The 19,288-nt window shown below is 36.7% G+C and overlaps 4 protein-coding genes across 4 annotated transcripts; 2 read left to right on the top strand and 2 right to left on the bottom strand.

Annotated features, from left to right (window-relative positions):
• Nucleotides 1-4,481: 4,481 nt before the first annotated feature.
• Nucleotides 4,482-5,059, top strand: CBG27015 (the record flags this gene model as incomplete). Its single annotated transcript, XM_045237365.1, has 3 exons — nt 4,482-4,567; nt 4,663-4,826; nt 4,872-5,059. The coding sequence occupies 3 exons, from the start codon at nt 4,482-4,484 to the stop codon at nt 5,057-5,059; spliced, it is 438 nt and encodes a 145-aa protein (XP_045098815.1).
• Nucleotides 5,060-5,839: 780 nt separating this feature from the next.
• Nucleotides 5,840-11,502, top strand: Cbr-lin-25 (the record flags this gene model as incomplete). Its single annotated transcript, XM_002636215.1, has 13 exons — nt 5,840-5,899; nt 5,968-6,094; nt 6,144-6,226; nt 6,269-6,378; nt 6,429-6,516; nt 6,563-7,222; nt 7,269-7,745; nt 7,802-8,536; nt 8,582-8,890; nt 8,938-9,063; nt 9,122-9,340; nt 9,404-9,590; nt 11,255-11,502. The coding sequence occupies 13 exons, from the start codon at nt 5,840-5,842 to the stop codon at nt 11,500-11,502; spliced, it is 3,429 nt and encodes a 1,142-aa protein (XP_002636261.1).
• A 145-nt stretch (nt 11,503-11,647) lies between these two features.
• Nucleotides 11,648-12,383, bottom strand: CBG08548 (the record flags this gene model as incomplete). Its single annotated transcript, XM_002636216.1, has 4 exons — nt 11,648-11,831; nt 11,876-12,003; nt 12,048-12,212; nt 12,258-12,383. The coding sequence occupies 4 exons, from the start codon at nt 12,381-12,383 to the stop codon at nt 11,648-11,650; spliced, it is 603 nt and encodes a 200-aa protein (XP_002636262.1).
• A 909-nt stretch (nt 12,384-13,292) lies between these two features.
• On the bottom strand, nt 13,293-13,647 carry CBG08549 (the record flags this gene model as incomplete). Its single annotated transcript, XM_002636217.2, has 2 exons — nt 13,293-13,460; nt 13,504-13,647. The coding sequence occupies 2 exons, from the start codon at nt 13,645-13,647 to the stop codon at nt 13,293-13,295; spliced, it is 312 nt and encodes a 103-aa protein (XP_002636263.2).
• Nucleotides 13,648-19,288: the final 5,641 nt, after the last annotated feature.

Raw genomic sequence — 19,288 nt, 5'->3', positions numbered from 1 at the left:
GGAAAATTTAGGTGAGTTGGTGGAAAGGAGAGAGAGAGAGAGAGAGAGAGAGAGAGAGAGAGAGAGAGAGAGAGATTTACGTGCACATATACGGATTCAGGTGGTTGTCGAAAGAGCATTAGACTGAATAATTGAAGGGTAGCACTTGGATTTTTGATATTTTTGATAGGTGTTGAGGAAACAAAACTAGGAGAAACTTTAGCTAGCTGACGATCATCATTATGTTACATTATGATGAACGTGTAAAACATCGAAACCCGATTCAGATCATAATTTATATGAAAAGGAATTTTATAGGCAAATCTGATTAGAAAACGTTGAAAAGGAATTTTCGATTTTTGAGAAGGTCTTACCGTATTTCCTCTAATATTAGATCAACCCACTTCAAATTTAAGTTCAGATATCTCGGATCCTGTACAAGGTATCAAAAGGCAGTTCACCAACAAAACATTTTCAATATTATGATAAACGTTTTGTCAGTTGACTGCTTTTTGATATATTTTACTGAAACCGAGATATATGGGTTCAAAGTTGACTGGATGAGTAGCCTTGTAATAGAGTGTTTACGATATAAAAATCTTTATCCCTACAATGAAGCTACTACATTTTTTTAAAAACTGTTTCAAAAAAGGCGATATGGTAAACGAAAAAACCGAAATAGTTCTCGAAAAATATTGGGCGGAAAGAAAAGCTGACAAGTTGCAAAAATCTAACTTACATCACTAATTTCCCGAGTAATGACATAAAAAACGTATTCAGCTGATTTATATCAACGGCATACATACAATTGATACAAATCACGGGAACGAATAAAGTTCAACATCTGCTATACCAATGTGTATAGACCGGTATTCAATATAAGTTCATTTCCTGAAAATTGGAATGAGTCAGTGTTCTTTCGTGTTCTTTCCTGAATTTCGATTCAATCAAAAGTGCTGGGGAAAATGAAAAAAAAATTGACTTGATTCTGAAAGACTTGACTTTCTGCGCAAGCTATTAATCTATTACGTATTACCTAGAAATCTTTTTTTCTGAAAACATCCAAATCAAATTATCTCCTCTAAGCCCACCAAACACCGATCGCTTTTGGAGGCTTGAAAATTGGAAAACCTCGATATTTTTTATCACAAAAGAAATCTGGCCAGACCGAACTCTCATTGTTTTTCATACTGGATCGGAAAATGTATCTTCCCTACAGACACTGAATACAAAATACCTATAATTTGCCAAACTACCGTAAAAGTGCACAACGAAAGCGGTCTTTATGGGATCCGAGAGATTTTCTGAGAACAAGCGAAGATCCTGAAGTCTGGAATCAAAAACTACAGCTACATAACTTTTCAGGGCAGCAGTGACCGCGGTTCAGAGAACCCTACTTGTGCTTCTGAATTTATTTTTTGGCTCATTTTTTCCCGTCAGTACTGAAAAGATACAGTCAGAAGCTCATGTTCATCCATTTGAAAACAAATGTAGAAGAAAAACTCGATAATATATTTCATGACTGTCGTCATTCTTTAAGTTCAATAGTCGAGGAGATAAGAGTGGGGAGAAAGAGAGCTGGTCAGCAGGTGGATTTTGAAATTTGTTTAGAATAAAGAGAAGGGAGTTGTGGTTATTGAATGTAAGTATGAAAACATAGGGAAGGGTCAAGAGAAGAAAAAAAGAACAAAATTATTGATAGAAAATTTGAAGAATAGCTGAAATTATGAGAATAGCTGAAAAATCTCTTTTGTATATGAAGCAACTAGAAAACGATATGACAGCTCAGTGGACTTTGGAAATTTATTTCGTTATTACGTAAAACCTGTATTAAAAGGGCCGACCCTTTTATTTTTCTAAGGTACTTCCAGAGGGTCCTTCAATTGGAGGGGCCTTCTAATACAACTTTCATGGTATACCGACTTAAAAGGACTACGCAGAGCAAAAAAGAGCCCACAGGATCGAACTATTACCAGAGATGGATGAAATACAAAAGGTTGCCAAACAAAAAATGTAAAAAAGTCATTTTGAAAACCATTCCAAGAAATTTTCGTCATTGGAATGAAGCAATTTAGCTGTGGTTCAGGTTAAACTAACTTCCTTTTTTTTCTTCACCTGGGCGTCTAAGAGCCAGTATCATGCGGGTATGAAAACCAGAACTGTAGAAGAGAATATCTGGTGGCCACGGCCGAACTACCGTCATTAGCAAACGATTGTTTTCTCTTTCGAGAAAAAAAAGTACCGGAAATTTCAGGTTACGGTGGTTTCCAACCAGTCTTTTTTTAAACAAGCATGTTAAGATTTTTTTTTTGTTTTCATACGAAAAACGTAACTAAAATGTTTGAAGATTCAAATTTTCGTTGTTTTCGTGAAACATAAAAAAACACGAGTCGTCATGCTTCATTCAAAAGGTTGGTCTAGTAAATCTACAATGGCTGACTGAAATTCCAGCAGCTGACGAAATATGAGTTAAAGTGGCAATGATGTTATTCAGGTGGTTTATGGATTGAATGTGTTCTATGATCTTCTCGTGTCCAAATTGCTTCAGGGCAATTTATACACTCGAAATAAGAAAATAATGAATTTTGTCTAGTGTTGACAAATGACAAATTTGCTAGATGAATAACTACACTGACCCAGCCCACCGATACTTGAAAACTTGAGAATTCTAATTCTAATGTGAAAAGAGAAAATGGGGTTTTGATAGATATGAATTTTTAGTATAGTGAAATGAAGAATGTAGGGTTCTGTCTTATTTCGAAATTTCTAATTAGGGGGTTGGAAGTTGGAGAAGAAGCACTGGCAACCGTTGGAAGCTTGCTTGACGGCCGACGCCTACACATCGAACAACTTTATAATTGGGAATGGGAAAAACAGAAAAAAACGTCAGTGGTCCCCAAAGAACCTGATAGAAGATAAGTAGCTGATAAAAAAATAGAGTAGGTGAACACAGAGAGTTATCCACAAGGATAAGACGTTTGAAATTTAATAAAATTGGAAAAACTTTCTTCGCTTCCATTTTTCCAACCAGTTCACGCACGCATTGATAAAATGATAAAATCAAGAAGAGACACATACTGCATCAATTTCCGTTTGAGCTATATCAAATAAGCACATTATTCTTCTTCTTATTCTTCCCCTGCGTGTTTTGAGTTACCTTGACAACTGAATTTATGTTTTGATTGAAAGTAAAGGTGTTTAAACGGCATTCAAAAAAAGTGTTTTTTGTGTCCTATGAAATGGCGGGAGCCTAATTGACAGCTACTCTTATTGTCACTATGTTAAGGGATTATAGATTAAGCAACTTTTAGTACGGCTCATGCAAATTTTCAGACCGCGGTGATCATATTATATTGAATGACGCCCGACCACTTTTATATCTGATCTTTTGTAGTTCAATCTGTGTGCCGATGTTGTTTCTCAGTTTCTTTTATTCGCACTCATATTTTTCTGGTACAAAAAATTAGAGCTGTGGACGATGGAAGTTTGTGGGCGTGGCCAACGGTTGTCGTGAAGAAGACCACTGTAACCTAAAATTTTCGGTCTTTTTTTGCTCGATTACTATTGCTTTTCGACAATTTTTATGTTGAAACACTCCAAACGAGTCGGAAAATAAAATGTTTCTAAATCAAAAAATGCCTGAAAAAATCGAGAAAAACAATAATAAAGCAAAAACAGTTGCTAACTACGGTAGTTTGGCAATGACCAGATTTTCTTTTCCACAGCCCCTACTATTTTGTACCAATATAATAATAGTATCTGACGGATTCGTATATTATCTCATTTTTAGGAAAGCATTGGTGTTTTCCAAAAAAATACAACTTTTTTGGCCAGACTTTCTCTAATGAGTCCTAACAAAAAAGTAGATTCTCAGAATTGTAATTTTACAAATCAACAACTTCAACAAACAATGCTAGGGGGAGCTTTTCTGAGAACCAAAGCATAAATTTAAGAAAATAACTTTAAAAATCAATCAATAGATCAAAAAACGCCTAACTTAATTTGAAGTTTATAAACAAACAATTATGATGTCTTAGGTTATCAGAAAAATTAATGATGTTATTATATTTGCAACATAACCATCTTTCCTCACTATCAGTTGTTCAGAATAATCTTCTCCTCAAATTTCTTTTTTGTCAGAATACCTTAAACACTCTAATAGAAGGTCCCCCTATACTTGTTTTTCGAGCTCAATTATCTCAATTCTTATAAAAAATATCAAAAATATGCCAACTAATAAAATGTTCGTGATATTATGATATATTTTTGATATCTTTCACAGAAATCGAGATAATTGAGCTGAAAGTTTACGACTTTGGTGGTGGGCTTCTTTCCAAGGAAATACGGTATTCCATTTGCACCATATCTAATTTTTCTAGGTTGTTTGTTTTTTGTTCAATTCTTCAGTTAAAGCTGTACACACAATTTATTTTTTTTTCTATCTTTTGGAGAAGAGTATAAAAATAAGATTATGAAGTTCGTCAACAAAATAACACATACAAATGAATTCATTTGCTGCTTGTATGCTCCCAATTCTTCTGTTGTTTTCCTTGAATATTGTTCGAGGAGAAGTGCGATTTAATTCCAGGTCGGATATAACATGAGAGTTCGTTCTCTTTTGAAATATCACTTTGAAATATTTCCAATCGGCCCAAACAAAACAAATGAATATCTTGATTGCAGGTGTGTAGATGTGTCAATGACATGCAAATACCATGAGAAATTTTGTTCTAAACCAACATATGCTGGTCTTATGTTCAGCATATGTAGATTTACTTGTGATTGGTGTCAAAAGTCACTGAACGATGTCACATATTCGAATCGTAGACGCTTCGCAGAAGTACCAGGTATCTCACGTTTTCATATTCGCTGAATAGAAATTCCATTTTCAGATGACATTCGAGAGTGGCTCACAGTCAACCCTTCTTCTCCGAGAGATGTCGAAGGGAGCACTGGTATTGTCCCTAGCTGCGTGGATACTTCCAGATCATGTTCATTAACTGTATCCCTATGTGAATCAGCCAGCTATCAGAGTATTATGGCGAAGAAGTGTAAAAAAACTTGTGGTCTTTGTGAATAAAGTCGAAATAAATCTGCCATCACTTGAGAGAAAATCTTGTACACAGAACATGAACTAAAAATTATAAAAATATATTCAAGGATAGGGAAACAGCCACTTCCAAATAAAGATTTGATAATAACCCTAAATGTCCATATGGGCGAGATTGCTTAATTTCAAATTCGTTCAAATTTTTTCTGATCTTTATGACGCGTTTTTTTTCTGGAAATGCTTGTAAATGCGCTCGAACGCGAACATACCGTAACACTACTGTATCATTAGTCTCAACTCGAAAGCTTCAAATTGAACTGCTGAGCTGCTATTCAGCGGTGCCCCTATTCCATCCTAAAAAACACAGGAAAAAAATTATCTTCAAAAACTTTCCGGAAAAATACACTGTGTCATGACACCAGGTACATATGTACCATTTCAAAAGTTGTTATGCATTATCAAACGAGTCTGACTAAAAACAGAACATTTGAAGGTTTCCGGAATTCAGAAAATTTTTAACTGTTCTGACCTTCGAATTCCCAATTTCGGTTCATAGTTTTCCCCATCGGTTCGCCGCTAAATAAATAATTACCATCGTTTGTTTTTTTATATTCTTGATTTTTGAACTTCCCTTCATTTTATTCTATTGCCCACGAGGAGTACACGATACATGGAAGAGAAAACGCATTATGTCTACGCATGCGTCTCTCAGATTCGCGCGCTCTCTCTCTCTCGTTCTGTAGAAAACATTTTTCCAATAGTTTTGCGCAAAACTTTTTGGAGCTCATTCCAGCGGATTGGCTCAATAATATGCATATTGCTGTGGACAATTTAACCATAAGCGTACCGAAAATTGATAAACCGACTAAAGTGAGTTTTCTAAAGTTTTCTAACCTTGTCAACAAAAGTTTTCTATATTTAACTCTTCAAAAATAAAGGCAGCGCTCGACTATGTCGAATTACTTCGGGAATCATTTAGTGCCAAGAAACGACAAAAATTCAGCAAGGCTTCGCTTGCAATAAGACCATCAGACTTCCCGGATCTTTCAAATCAACAACTATGCGGTTCGTTCAACTATGTTTTCTATTCCTATCTAGAACTTCAACTTTTCAGACATTCTGGTCCGAGTTGCTTACAATGGGAGTCACATTGATGAAGATTTTCGGAAACACGTTTTAGATTTAGTTGAAGATCAGGTTAGTTATTTGTTCATCCTGCATATAAATCTCAATTTCCAGTCATTAACCTGGAATCAAGTTCTACTCAGTGTCATAAGAACGCAATCAGATCAGTTGTATATGAAAAGCCAATTATGCGAACTGATAACCGAAATGATTCGCTTTGTACAGTGAGTTTTTTTCAAGTACACTTAAATTGGAAAGATTACATTCCTTTCAGAATAAAATCGTTTCACGATCCAAAACATGCCGACTCCTTGATCTCCGTTATTTTGCCAACCTTTGTATTTTTAACCAAATTGATTCTGGTAAATTGAGTATTTTTTGGAACCCCAGAAATTGTATATACTTTAGGAACTTCTTTCCGACGAAGATGAAATGGAGACTATACAGATTGAGTATGAAACTAAATTTCCGCCATATCACAAGCCTCTTCAAGCTTTGAACACTTTGATTCACGATAACCTCTGTGGACCTCTTCTAGCTATGTATAGGTCTTCTGAAGAGGTTACTCGACAATTAGTTCTCTGTTCGGAGGCTTTCTCCAAACTTGAGCGCCCCGACGAATCTTCGGTTGGTCTCTTAGACCTAATACTCGAGAAACATCAAGATAATTGCAAACCAACAAAATATGAGTATACTCCTGATGGTCTGGCGGCATACGATCTCAAGAATCCGTCCGTAAGAATACTAGTTCCCATTTTCGCATGCTTTCGATGCCATGAAACAAGCAAACAAATGGCAGAAACTGTACAAATCTTCGTTGATATAATGAGAGTATCTGGTGATGACGTCGTATTTGATCTTCTACACGCGGCGATTCTATTGAAGTGTGAAGAGTCGAACAACTTGTTGCATCTTTCCAAACAACACCGGTTGGATTTTCGATGGCAGTCGACGACATTCTTCTACAAAAAACTTCCTCAAATTATTGAGCATTTAGTTAGTTTTGGGAAGGTTACTGCGGAAGATGTACAGAAGGGAATGGAACGAGCGTTGAATGATTTGACAATGGTAAGTGGATTGAATGTCAACCTATTCAATTATCCCCTAATTTCAGCTATTCGATGTAGCCGATATATCCTGGCAAAACGCTTCATTTCTCACTGTTCTAAATGCTCTTGAGCCTTTGATTGGCTCAGAAGCTGCTAATCCATTACGTCATCGTCGGCGGGAATACATGAGGAAAACTGCGAGTTTGACTGCTTTGGCGGATTCTGATGAGAAGTTGATAGAGAATACGGACATTGATAGGTTGCTCAATGCTGTTAAACAAGTTATGAATCTTCAATTCGGGCAAAATGAAGAATTCTATCAGGAATTCATTCGAAAAGTGAACGGAGACGATTGTGAGGATTTCGATGCAGTGATGTCAATTCTGATATCCGAAGGTAGACTTCTAGAAGTTGGAAAGGCATTCGCAATGAAAAGTAAACTCGCTCAATATCCATCGGAACTCAGTCTTGATGAGAGAATTAAAAAATTCGATGAAACTTTCCTACTTCTTACGAGAATCATTGTAAAATTTCCGGGTTTGGTGAGTTTTCATTGGTCAAGTCGACGGCGTCAACTCTTATCTCTACTTTTTTTCAGTCTATCGGCCTCTTGGTAAACGGTGGTCCCGGTGAAATCTCAATTGCTGATTCGATATTCTATAGATGGTCGATGTGGTATGTGAAACGTGTTCCGAGAAAAGACAAATCTGAAGAAAAAAGCGAAGAAGAATTGGAGGCAATGAGAATACAAGCAAAGGTACTGATAGAGGAAATTAACAAAGAAGTTGGGATAGAAGAGGAAATAGAAGAGGAGGAAGAAGACATTGAGCCAGAAGTGGTCAAGGAGATGAAAGAATCGGGCACGGAGAAAGAAAAAGAAGAAGAAGAAGAAGACGGAAATAAGGAAACAAAAAACGAAACAGCAAACGATGAAGAGATGCCCGGTGATGAACAGAAAACGGAAGAAAAAATGGACACGTCTGAAACACCTGCTGAACCTCCAATACAACAGCAAAGCACACCTGAAGATCCGCCGAAAGTTGAAGAACCTGCAGAGAGGATAAATCAAGAAAAACCAGAGGAGAAACCAAAAGAGCCGTTAGAACCAACATGGAATGAAATGAACTGTGCTCTTCCTAGAATTTCGAGAAAGAAAGCTCGACGCTATCTCGGACTGTTGAAACAGGGAAATCCGTTCTGGTCAACTGACAACAATAGTCTCAATATCGGGGCAATATTAGCGGCGCTTCCAAGTATGGGGAAGTTGTTAATAGAAGAACACAATGAAGAAAAGCACCGAGTCGATCGAAAATCTGCGGAAGAGCATATGGCGGTAAGATAAACCCTATTTGAAATTGTTATTGTTTTACATTTTCAGAACATCATTCACGCATTGGAGTCTATGCCGTGTCTATTCGTTTGTCTTGTTCAATGGGTTGATTGTGCACCTGCATCTCCTGCGAGAACACTATTAGCCAAGACAATGAAAAACGCTCTCGAAAAACGTGTGTCGTCGTCGTCGGCTTCAATTGCAGATGATACGAATCTTCCAAAGTGGAGATTCATTCTATCGACGTGCAACGAAATGATTCATGAGCTCACAGATCGAGTTCCTGTGTTCCCAGATATAACATGCACTGCGTTCAGTGCAGCTAGACGATTGTGTCCGTTTGTGACAAGAGATGAGGTATGAAGAATGATTTTTTAACTGGAAAAACGAACCAATTTTAACAGATTCCCGATTCGACGAAGCTGAAGCACGCCTGGTATTACATGTGCCAACAATCGTGGACAAGTCCGCATGCGCTTCGACTTCTGGAACATGCAAACATTCACAGTGAATACAATACGTGGATTCATGTATGTCAACTCTATTGCTCAGTTTTTCGAATATTTGATTGAAACTCGACATTTTCAGCTCTACATCACCAAGATAGTGGGTGGCGGGTGTGGCGAAATAATGAAAGATCAAGTTGATATGATTTTCGGAATGCTCATGATGGATGATCTCAACGTGATCATAAGAATGCATGAAATTATGATGGACTTTTGGTTGAGTGAAGAAGCTGGCAACCTTCAGCTAGACGGTCGATTCGACCCGTTGTCAATGACTGCCGTTATTCGATTGATGGCTAACGTGAGTGTTGAAGCATTCCGCTTGAATCAGTAACGCTAGATCCCTCATAAAATGTTATTTCAGGTTATGCTCATCTCTGAATGGACTCTCGATCGATTGATCAACGACGGACCTCCGCTAGTTGAATTTGATTTTACATCAGCAATGACACCAGAGCCAGAGGATCCGTTACGTCGGGAGAAGTGGGTGTTCCTTCTCAGACAGATGTTGGATAGAACTGTTAATCGATTGTTCAAAATTCTTCGGCAAGGTTTGTGACTCGTTGTTTTTTTTTCTCAGTTTGCTTTAAAAAAAAACACCGCAATTAGTTGAGACAGAATAACAGGTTTATTTATCATTTCATGCCAAGTGGGCGTTGTGATTTCCAAAAAAAGTTCCAAAAAATAATGCAAAGAAAATATAAAAAAAGTATTAAAACTCCTGAATCATCATACGGTTCGGTTCTCCCATTCCGTCATCTTCCTCGTCCATCTCGATTTCTTCTGAAATCATTTCCATCGTAGTCGTCTCCGTTGCTTCTCGAGAATGCTTGTCCAGTGAGTTCCGTCTCGTGACATTCTTCTGTCCAGTGCAAAAGAAATGGAAAATTCCAACGGAAATGAACAGGAAGCATATGAGAAGGACGACGAACCAGAATTTGAAAGCAGCGTCTGATAGGTAGACTCCAGTGAATTCCTCGATTGGGTTAACAGTAGTAGATGACACGTAAAGTTCCTCCTCGTCCAATTCAAAAGCCATGATTTCGTTGACAGTTGATACAATTTGCTTAGCTTCAGCCAAGCTGAAAAATGAAAACGTATTTAAACGCATGACTAAAATACAGAGTTAATTATTTCTGACCATTGGAAAATAAGGAAAACGATATGCAGTTCCAGTCAATAAGATATACAAAAAAATATTTTTCAGTTGATTTTCGGCCATTTTGACCATTTTCAAGAGTCTGGAGCTCGGCTGTCAAGTTTTCGATCACTTTGAAAATTCTGGAGGATGTAAAACAAACCTAGATTGAAAAAATTGCATTCACAGCATTTTTTGAAAATTTCTAGTTTTTCAGCTATTCGCCCATTTCTAAAGACACATTTTTTATCGTTTTTGTACTGGAAAAAGTGTCTTTCAGAAATCGACAAAAAGCTGAACAACAAGGAATTTTCAAAAAATTCTGTGAATGCAGAGTTTTCAATCTAGGGCTACTATTCTACACCCTCCAAAGTTTTCAAGGTGATCGGATACTTGACAGCAGAGCCCTGAAAATCGTTTAAAAAATTCAAAACACCTAACTAGAACTGTAATTGGCTTACTAATTGGAAAATACGGAAACCGAAAAGTCTAAACAATATAAATTTATTGATGGAAAAATGATGTGAGAAGAATGAAGACCTCAAAATGTACCTTCTTTGAATTATTTTTGATCTGCAAAAAGAGGGAAGAGAAGCTCGTGAAGCGAAGAGAGAAGAAGCAAAAAGAGAAAACCCCACATCGCTAATTGTTAGTTTCTTCGACTACCTTTTCTCTTCTTCTCCCACAACCCAAAAATTGACGTACATTGGCTCTAGTCTCGCTCCTTCTTCTTCACCTTTACCCAGTTCCACAAAGACGTCGTCGGCGAATTCATTAGAAGTCGTAGAATCTGTTAACTGTTGAAACACTTGGGCCTTCCGAAGAGCTCGGATATAGGCGATGTCCGATTGGGATTTGAGCATGAGATTTGGTTGTGACATCATTAAAATATGGTATTGATTGGAGTATAAGTGATCACAACCTTCAACGTATTCGAGTTGTTGAATAAACAAAGTTGGAGAAAGCATTTTTTGTTTAGAAAAAAGTTCAGGTTTCCAGATAGACACAGAGAAACTAGAAAAGATTTGTTTTTTTTTTTTGATTTCTTAATTTTAATAATAAATTATTTGTTTTCAGGCGTCCTCTGTACCGTTGTCAACACAATCGTTCGGCTTATCAAAGCTATCGCTGGATCGGCGGACTGTAAAGCCAAACGTCTTTTAATAAAGCGAATCCCTCCGGAGATCGTCTTCCAACTGGCATACATCGAACCACAATGTGCTGATTATGCTCTTATGAATGCTTACTGTGACCCAAAGAACGAGGAACACACTCGAACGAAAATCAGATTCCTGTGTGCACTGCGACGATCCCATATATTATGATCTTATTCTAAAATTGCTTTTCCATGTCCAATTGTACCTCTTGAAACCTCTTGAAAATACGTTATTACGTATGTTGAATAATGTATATTTGTAAATATTCAGGATTTTACTTCCCCACTACTTGAATGAAGAAATTTACACCGAATTATTGACCAGCACTAGACTTGAACTTCTTTGAGTGGAACACTTGTGCTTCTGGAGTCTCTGTAGTGTAGAATTTCGCTTCGGATGAGATCGTGACGTCGTTGACAGCTTCAGAAGATCGATTATGAACAGGATGGGAGAAGCGGCATTTATCGCCAAATCTACATTTTCCTTTGAGATAGTTTCTGAAAGAAAATGAATATGTGGAGAATTTTAGAATCTAACTTACTTGCAAGTGAATTTCGACTTCTTACGTTCCTTCTCTGCTGGCTTTTCCGATAGATTCACATGCCGGCTCAGCATATTTGTATTCATTCGTTCTTCTCGTGCATAATCGTTATCAAAAATTGAACTTGTCTGAAATAAGAAACCTTGAATGTGATTCCAGGAACCAAACAAACAAATTCTTTGTCCAACTCAGTCACCGACTCTCCAGGTCGTCGTTTTTTCTTCGGAGCAGCTTGTTCTCCTTCGTCATCGTCTGAATCACTTGATCCTTCCTCAGCACCCTCGGAGAAGAAAAATGAAGAAGAAGTTGTTGGATTTTCTTCTTGATTTGGTTCTGTCTATACTTTTTGATTTTTTAAAAATTCAAATATATGAATACTCACTTCTCTCTTTGTATTTTCGACTGTTTCTTCTTGTTCTTTTTCTTCTACAGCTGGTTTTCCGAAAAAGTCTTCTTCCTCGCCTCCGCTTTGCTCACTGTCACTTCCGTATGCAACGAGGGATGTCATTCTGAGAAGATAAGATTACAAGAAAATTAAATCGACTAAGAATTATATTAAAGAACATTAATTAGACAGAGGCACTTGGGTTCAAGCGAGGGGGTCAGAAAGCGCGCCCCAGTAAATTTTTCAAAAATTCTCAATTCGCTGCCGAACTTCGTTGGCTGAGTATCACAGTTTTAAACGATGAGCGAGAATATGCGCGTTGCAACCCGTTGATTTTTAAGAAATAGATCATGATCTAGTTCAAACCCGCGTTCATTTTAAAATTATTAAATTTCTTCTGGCCTACGAGTTTGCTGGGGCGCTTTTTCTGACCCCCTCGCCTGAACCCAAGTGCAGAGGGAGTTTTATTTCAAAAAGATGAGAAAAATTACACTTTTCAATAAATTCGGTGAACGCGCGCGCTGTTTAGCAGTGCGGAATATCGGAGTGTCGTTTGTACTATTTTTCTTCACTATTGTGTAAATAGTGTCTTGTTAGAAGATAAAAAACGCCGGAGAAACTTAAAATTTGAGCTCTTTACAAGGACAGCTTCATTCACGGGTATCCAAATAGAGCTTTCACTATCTATGCTCAGCCTCTGACTTTCAATTCCTGTCTAAAAGTTCCATTACAAAGTTTCTGCTGAACACCCAGAAAGTCACGAATATTTTAAAAAACACTTCATTGCCACAAGAAAACACTCTAACAGAAGGGCACCCAAATCGCAAACTTTGAGCCCATATATCTCGCTTCCTGGGAAAGATATCAAAAAGTGGTCAACTGACAAAATTTTTATCATAAAATCAGAAACGTTTTGTCGAAAACTTTTTGACATATTTTACAGGAACAGAGATAAATGAACTAAAATTATGCGGGTCTATTATAGTGTTTACGGTATATGTTAGACTCCGAGTATGGATTATCTCCTTTATTCTAATCAGATCTCCAAATTGAAAAAAAACAGAAAACTTTGCACGCCTGTTTGTGCAACTCCACAATATATGGATACAGAGTGGAATACTGCTCCCAAAGATCCATTGAATCCACCAAATCCCGGCACGGCCAAATGATTTCTTTGTCGAGTCGGTTGCATCTTCCACGCTAAAAAGGAATATTTCAAATGACATCTAAACAAATAACCCACCAAATACTTGGACATGTTCTCCCAACTAGTTGGTACCAAGAACCAATGATCATCGCAGATGACACAAGGTTTTATGTCGTCGAATTGAGCCATAGAAATTATGACAAAAGTAGATAACACAAAAAACGAAAATAAGTACTTCATGGTAACGAAGAATAGCAAAATTTTAGATGCAAAGGGCATTTTATAGATGTAGAAGGGTATAGGGGAGTTCTCAAGAAACTGATGAGAACTGTATTGTGTTCTCATGCCTTTTTGTCTGGAAAAATAGTTTGCGATTTTGTACCATCGTTACCTTTGGTCTGTACATAAAATGTGTAAAAATCGTAAATGTGATTTATGAGGTTGGCAAGGGGACAATAAAAGAAAACGCATTTAGTGACCAACACATCTGGAAGTCGGCTCATCAAAAAATGAAATAAAACCAAAGTATAGCAGGAGAGAGACAGAGCAAAGGTGAAGCCGGAAATTACACTTTGATCCAGGTATTACTGTACTTGTTGATGTTTTTTTTCTAATTTTCCGCTGCAGTTCTACGGTTCTGGTCAGCGAATAGCCTGTCCATTTCTTGATGAACCGATCTGTCAGTAATGTTTTTGTGACACAAAAAATTGAAACTAAATAAATGTAGATACAAAATTTCAGGTCAGTTTTGTTAGCTTTATCCATTTTTTCAAAAACCTAATCTTCATATTTTCAAAAGTGTCAACTGATAAATTGTTTCTCATAATATCATTATGATTTTGTCAGTTGTCACATTTTTGATATCTCGTACAGTGCCCGAGATAATTGAGCTCAGTGTGAGGGCTCTTCTATTACAGGTTTTACGGTAACTGATCATTTCAGAATTCAGAAAAAAAACCTCCAAGGATGAAAAGGTTTACAGCTTTTTTATTCAGAAAACACTACCACAATTACAGAAGATCAGTTTTTCTTCTCTGAAAATATATATCAATTCTGGAAGATATTGAATACCTGACTCCAAACGCTTCTTCTTCACTTCCTTCCTCTCCAAACCACTCATTGATAACAACAACACTACTAATCAGTCCCCTTCTTCTCTAACCCCAAATCAAATAAACACTACTCCTTCTGTCCTCCCCATCTCCTTTTCAGGCAAACATACAGAATAAATGTTCGTCAAATTACCCGCACAATGTTCTTTTCTGTATTTCTTCATCTCCATAACTTTTTCTTATTTTCCCACCCATTGTTGACTGCCACAATGAAGAATGTGAAAAAAACTCAAATGGTATATATGGCCATACGTCCTTTCGTCATGAATACTGTTTTTGTCATTCGGCACATCGTTTATTTTTTGTCCAAAATACCGCAAAATTATATATAAATTTTCGATATTATATATCAAATTGCATAACTACCGATTAAATGGCGACCAGTGTAGAGGGGTTAAACCGGATAATCGGAAACACGGACATTATGTGGGATTCAGATTTCAAACCGAGAGTGCCGCGCATTAGCCAGTGGTTTTGAAAATTACAAAACACTGATTTTAGTCCTGTATTTCCCTACGTTATGTTATTTATTTGTTGATGTTGATGTCGCTAGAAATATCGAAATTCGAGAAACCGGGGGGATTACTCAAAAGATGGCAAATCACAACTAAAACTATAACAACCATTTACTTTTCTATTTTATTTTCCTCCCACCACTACCTTTTTACTACTACATTCCTCTGTTCAAAAACCATTCCTTATATTCTCCATTTCTCTTTTATGACTCATTTCAGTTCATTTGAACTTTATGCCAACAAGCGACCATTTGTTTCTGTTTAGCCCCTATTTTTCTAGGCATGGAACAAGAAGATAAATAATTCCAACTGCTCCTCATATCTATATATTTTTTGTATTCAATACGTAATGAGGTTTCAATCGAAACCAGATGTGTTCTGTTAGTCCGGCAAATTCACTTTTGTTTCCATTTCTTCGCCTCTTTTTCTTCTTCAAAACCGCCGTCGTCGTCACTTTTTTTTCTGAATCTTCACCATTCTCGCCGGATGTCTCGGATCCTCGAGGTGGAATTAGCAAAGTGGATTGTACAAGACTTGTTATAGAATCTGGAGGAGAAGAAGGAGTACTGTAAGTGGTAGATGATGTCTTTTTGAATTTGATAAAAATCGAAACTTGCTAATAATAGTTGCCTCCTTAATAATGGTACCTGTTCGCGCAACAGTCGAATCACTTCTCGAAGTGTGGGCGGAGACGCTTTTTTAAAAATGTGAGTCACTTTGTTAACTTCAGGATTCAAAAGGATCTTCTGAGGAAATATGTATCTCCCTTTTCAGTTCCTGATTTTTTTTCAATTTTTTGCAAAACGTCGAGTTAGCACAGAACAGAGTTGAAATTGTTTCAATGTGCTTATTATGACCTAGATATAAACTAAAAAAACCGAGAGACATCTGGAGCTTGTACCAACCACTAACCAAATCGTAGGCATGTCACAGCTGCAACATATTGTGCTCAACTCTCATTAAAACTATTTTTATAGATTCATTTTTCTCGATCTTTGCTATTCTTAATACCAACTAAACCTGTTAATTTTGTGGACCGTATATTCCCAAAAATAAATAAAGTAAACCCAAGCCGTCAATTTTTAACTCAATTATCTCGGTTCCTAGAAAAGATATCAGAAGACTGTCAACTGATAAACTATTCATCATATTATTAACAATGTTTTGACAGATTCTTGATACCTTTCTCAGGAATCGAGATAATTGAGCTCAAAGTTGACGGCTTGGTTTGACTTATATTAGAGGAAATACGGTAGATTTATTTTATACTTGAAAAACGGGATCTGCCATAGTTTCTTTTAGGATTAATTACGCCAGGTCCCGAACCAATTACGCCAAGTCCCGGCCCAAAATATATATATTCTTAAAGAAACTATGGCATGGGGTCCGCTTTGGGCACCTTTTCGAGCCTGATTTATTCTCCCTCAATCTTCTCTATTCTTGAGTCTGTTCATTTTTTATAGTTTCGAAAATCAAACTTTATACAAATTAAAGTATTTTTTCCCCAACCACTGAGTTTTTTGACCAGCTAGGATTCATATATTTTTCTGCTCATCGAAATATGTACAACTTGTGTTGCATTCCATTTGAAAATTCAAAACATATGTTGTTATTGACTATACATCCTCAATAGATCTTTCTCGATCATAAACTTCCTAGTGACTTCTACATTCTTCTACATTACGAATATTTCTTTCCCCGCGATTGAAACAGTTCTCCTATTTCCACTTCCAGGCCCAAAATGTTTATTCTATGCACAGAAAAGGGGCAAACCCTGCCCTGTCTCTTCCGAAATGTTTATTTTATTTTGTGTTATTGTTAATAGAGTATTACTGCTGCTCCAGTGTCATGCTCCAAATCGGACCCTCCAACCCCTCGTTGCTCTTATCTCATTTAGTCTTTTTAAGAGCATTGGTTTTTTTTGTTTGGTTAGGGTAATAACAAAAAAGAGAGTACGGTTTGTCAAAACCGTTTATGCTCATGCAACCCGTGTGTTTTGCATTGTTTGTGTAAAAATTCAATGTTTTCCGGAAAAAGGGAGAAAGCTTGTTATCCAATGGATTCAATACACAATCAGCTGTCTTCAAGTGAATGTCCGTAAGTCCGATACGAGCACCGAAGGATTGAATTTCAAAGAGTTCGGGTTGCGTTTCGTTTCGACCACCCCCACTGGGTCTTAAGTTATACATTTGTACATTTTATTATTTTGTCTTGAGACGAATTTCGAATTCTGGGGTGTCTGAAATATCGTGAAAACACAAATAGAAGTCCACCCTATACTTGAACATAGCTCAATTATCTAAATTTCTATAAGAAACAAGAAAAACATGTCAGCTGATAAAATGTTGATAATATTATGAAAAACGTTTTATCATTTGACATATTTCTGATATCTTTCATAGAAATTGAGAGAATTGAGCTCAAAGTGCAAAGCAAAGGGTCGACTTCTATTAGAGTGTTTTTAGCATTTGTCAGATTTTTTCTGACCATGTAAGATTATCTTTTCTGATTTCTTGTTTTGGCGAAAACCAGGTATACTGTATCTATCCACTCAACAAGAATTCTTCAAAACATCATTGCCTTTCCAGAAAATCTTGTTTTCTCATGTCATCTGGTTTTTTTTCGAAGATTCTATTTCTAGAACTCTTGGTCTCTTGATGAACTTTCTACCTGGTTCAATTACTACATCTACACATTTTGCTCTCTGTTTAAACTTCTACTCTTCTCTCTGTTACCCACAATCGTCTGTGTTTCATTTCTTGTCACTCATCGGGGACTCTTCCTTCTCCTTCCTGCGCAACAAGATTAATTGAACGTACATATGTTTTTGTCACCTTCTCCTTCCTCTTCCTTCTGTCCTTCTCCTTTCCTTTTTCTTCTTTTCCTGAAGATGAATTCTTCCTTCAGTAAATGTTCCTCTTTTTCGTTTTCAAATCTACAATGATGGCGCAACCTCAAATCCGATTAATCTTATCCTTCTTCGAAAGGAAGAGATTTGAATAATACATATTATAGGATATTCGATTATGGTATTATTTATTTTCAAGGATCTGAGAGGACACACATCTAGGTCAGCATCTATACCACCCATATTTCATTTTTCAAGTATTTACCCAACTTTTTATATGGAGAGCGTGATGTTGACCAATCAACACCTCTTTTTTCTCCATTTGAATAACCCTTCAGCATATTTTTACTTTCGGATCTTACAAAACCCTCTTTCTTCACAATTTTTTCAATCTATTCCCTCATCTTCATCTCCTTATTCTTGTTCTTCAAACTACCACCTGTCTCTTTTCAATGTATTGTCCTTTGATGAGTTGTGTCACTTCCAAATCGACACCTGCCCCAAGGACGAGCAAGCAGCCATCGTCTTCTGTTCAATCCCCAAAACAGGACCTTCTCATTCAATTTCATTCTGCCTCATATCCTTTTTCGTAACTTTTGAAACCGTTTCGCTGCTATAGTTGTCCGGTCACGCGGATGCTGATTTGGTACTATTGGATGGGAAAAGTGTGTCACATACAATGCCATGTTTTGGGATAAAATAGTAGTGGGGGCTTAGAATTCAGAAGTTAATTACATAGATGAGCTTTAAATTTTATTGAATTTCAGAACCCTTTCTAATTTTCCAAATTCTGCACATTTCGTTTAAATTTATAATCAAAATCAAAGATCTCTATTTTGCATGCCCACTAAATCTGAAAATGCATCTCAATTTTTTAGTTATTACATCATAAACTTCCAAAAATCCTTCTAAAAGTTTCTGAGCCTACTTTTGGAATCATTCTTCGTTTTCTTCTAAAAATAGACACGAGGCTCATTCAAGTTTGTTCAGCACATTTGCCTTTTTCCTACTCTACTAGTGCCAATAACATTTCAAAAAAATTTATACTGGTCCACCATTTCCAGTACCGTAAAACCCATACTTGTGGAAAAGATGGCCGGCCCGCGGGCCGGCCAGTTTTTTTAAAATTTCGAAGTTTTAGAGCAAATCATCATTTTTCAAGATGACTCTTCTTCTTATTAAATGAAAATCCACACTAGATGCTGATCCTGTTGAAAAAAACAGTTTTGAGGTCGTTTTTAGAAAAAAATTTCACCCTTGGCTTAATCAAGTTTGATTTTTTTGCTAAAAATTCAATTAAATTGACTTTTTCGGATGGTTGTATGCATTTGGATTAATATTTGTGCTATTGAAACTATTTTGGCACATTTGAAAAGTAAAATAAAGTAAAAATTCGAAAAGTTGTC

The sequence above is a fragment of the Caenorhabditis briggsae genome (assembly GCF_000004555.2).
Source record: "Caenorhabditis briggsae complete genome, chrV, whole genome shotgun sequence".
NCBI classification, from domain to species: Eukaryota; Metazoa; Nematoda; class Chromadorea; order Rhabditida; family Rhabditidae; genus Caenorhabditis; species Caenorhabditis briggsae.
Note: the sequence above shows the minus strand (reverse complement) of the source record. Positions and strands in the feature narration are given on the sequence as shown.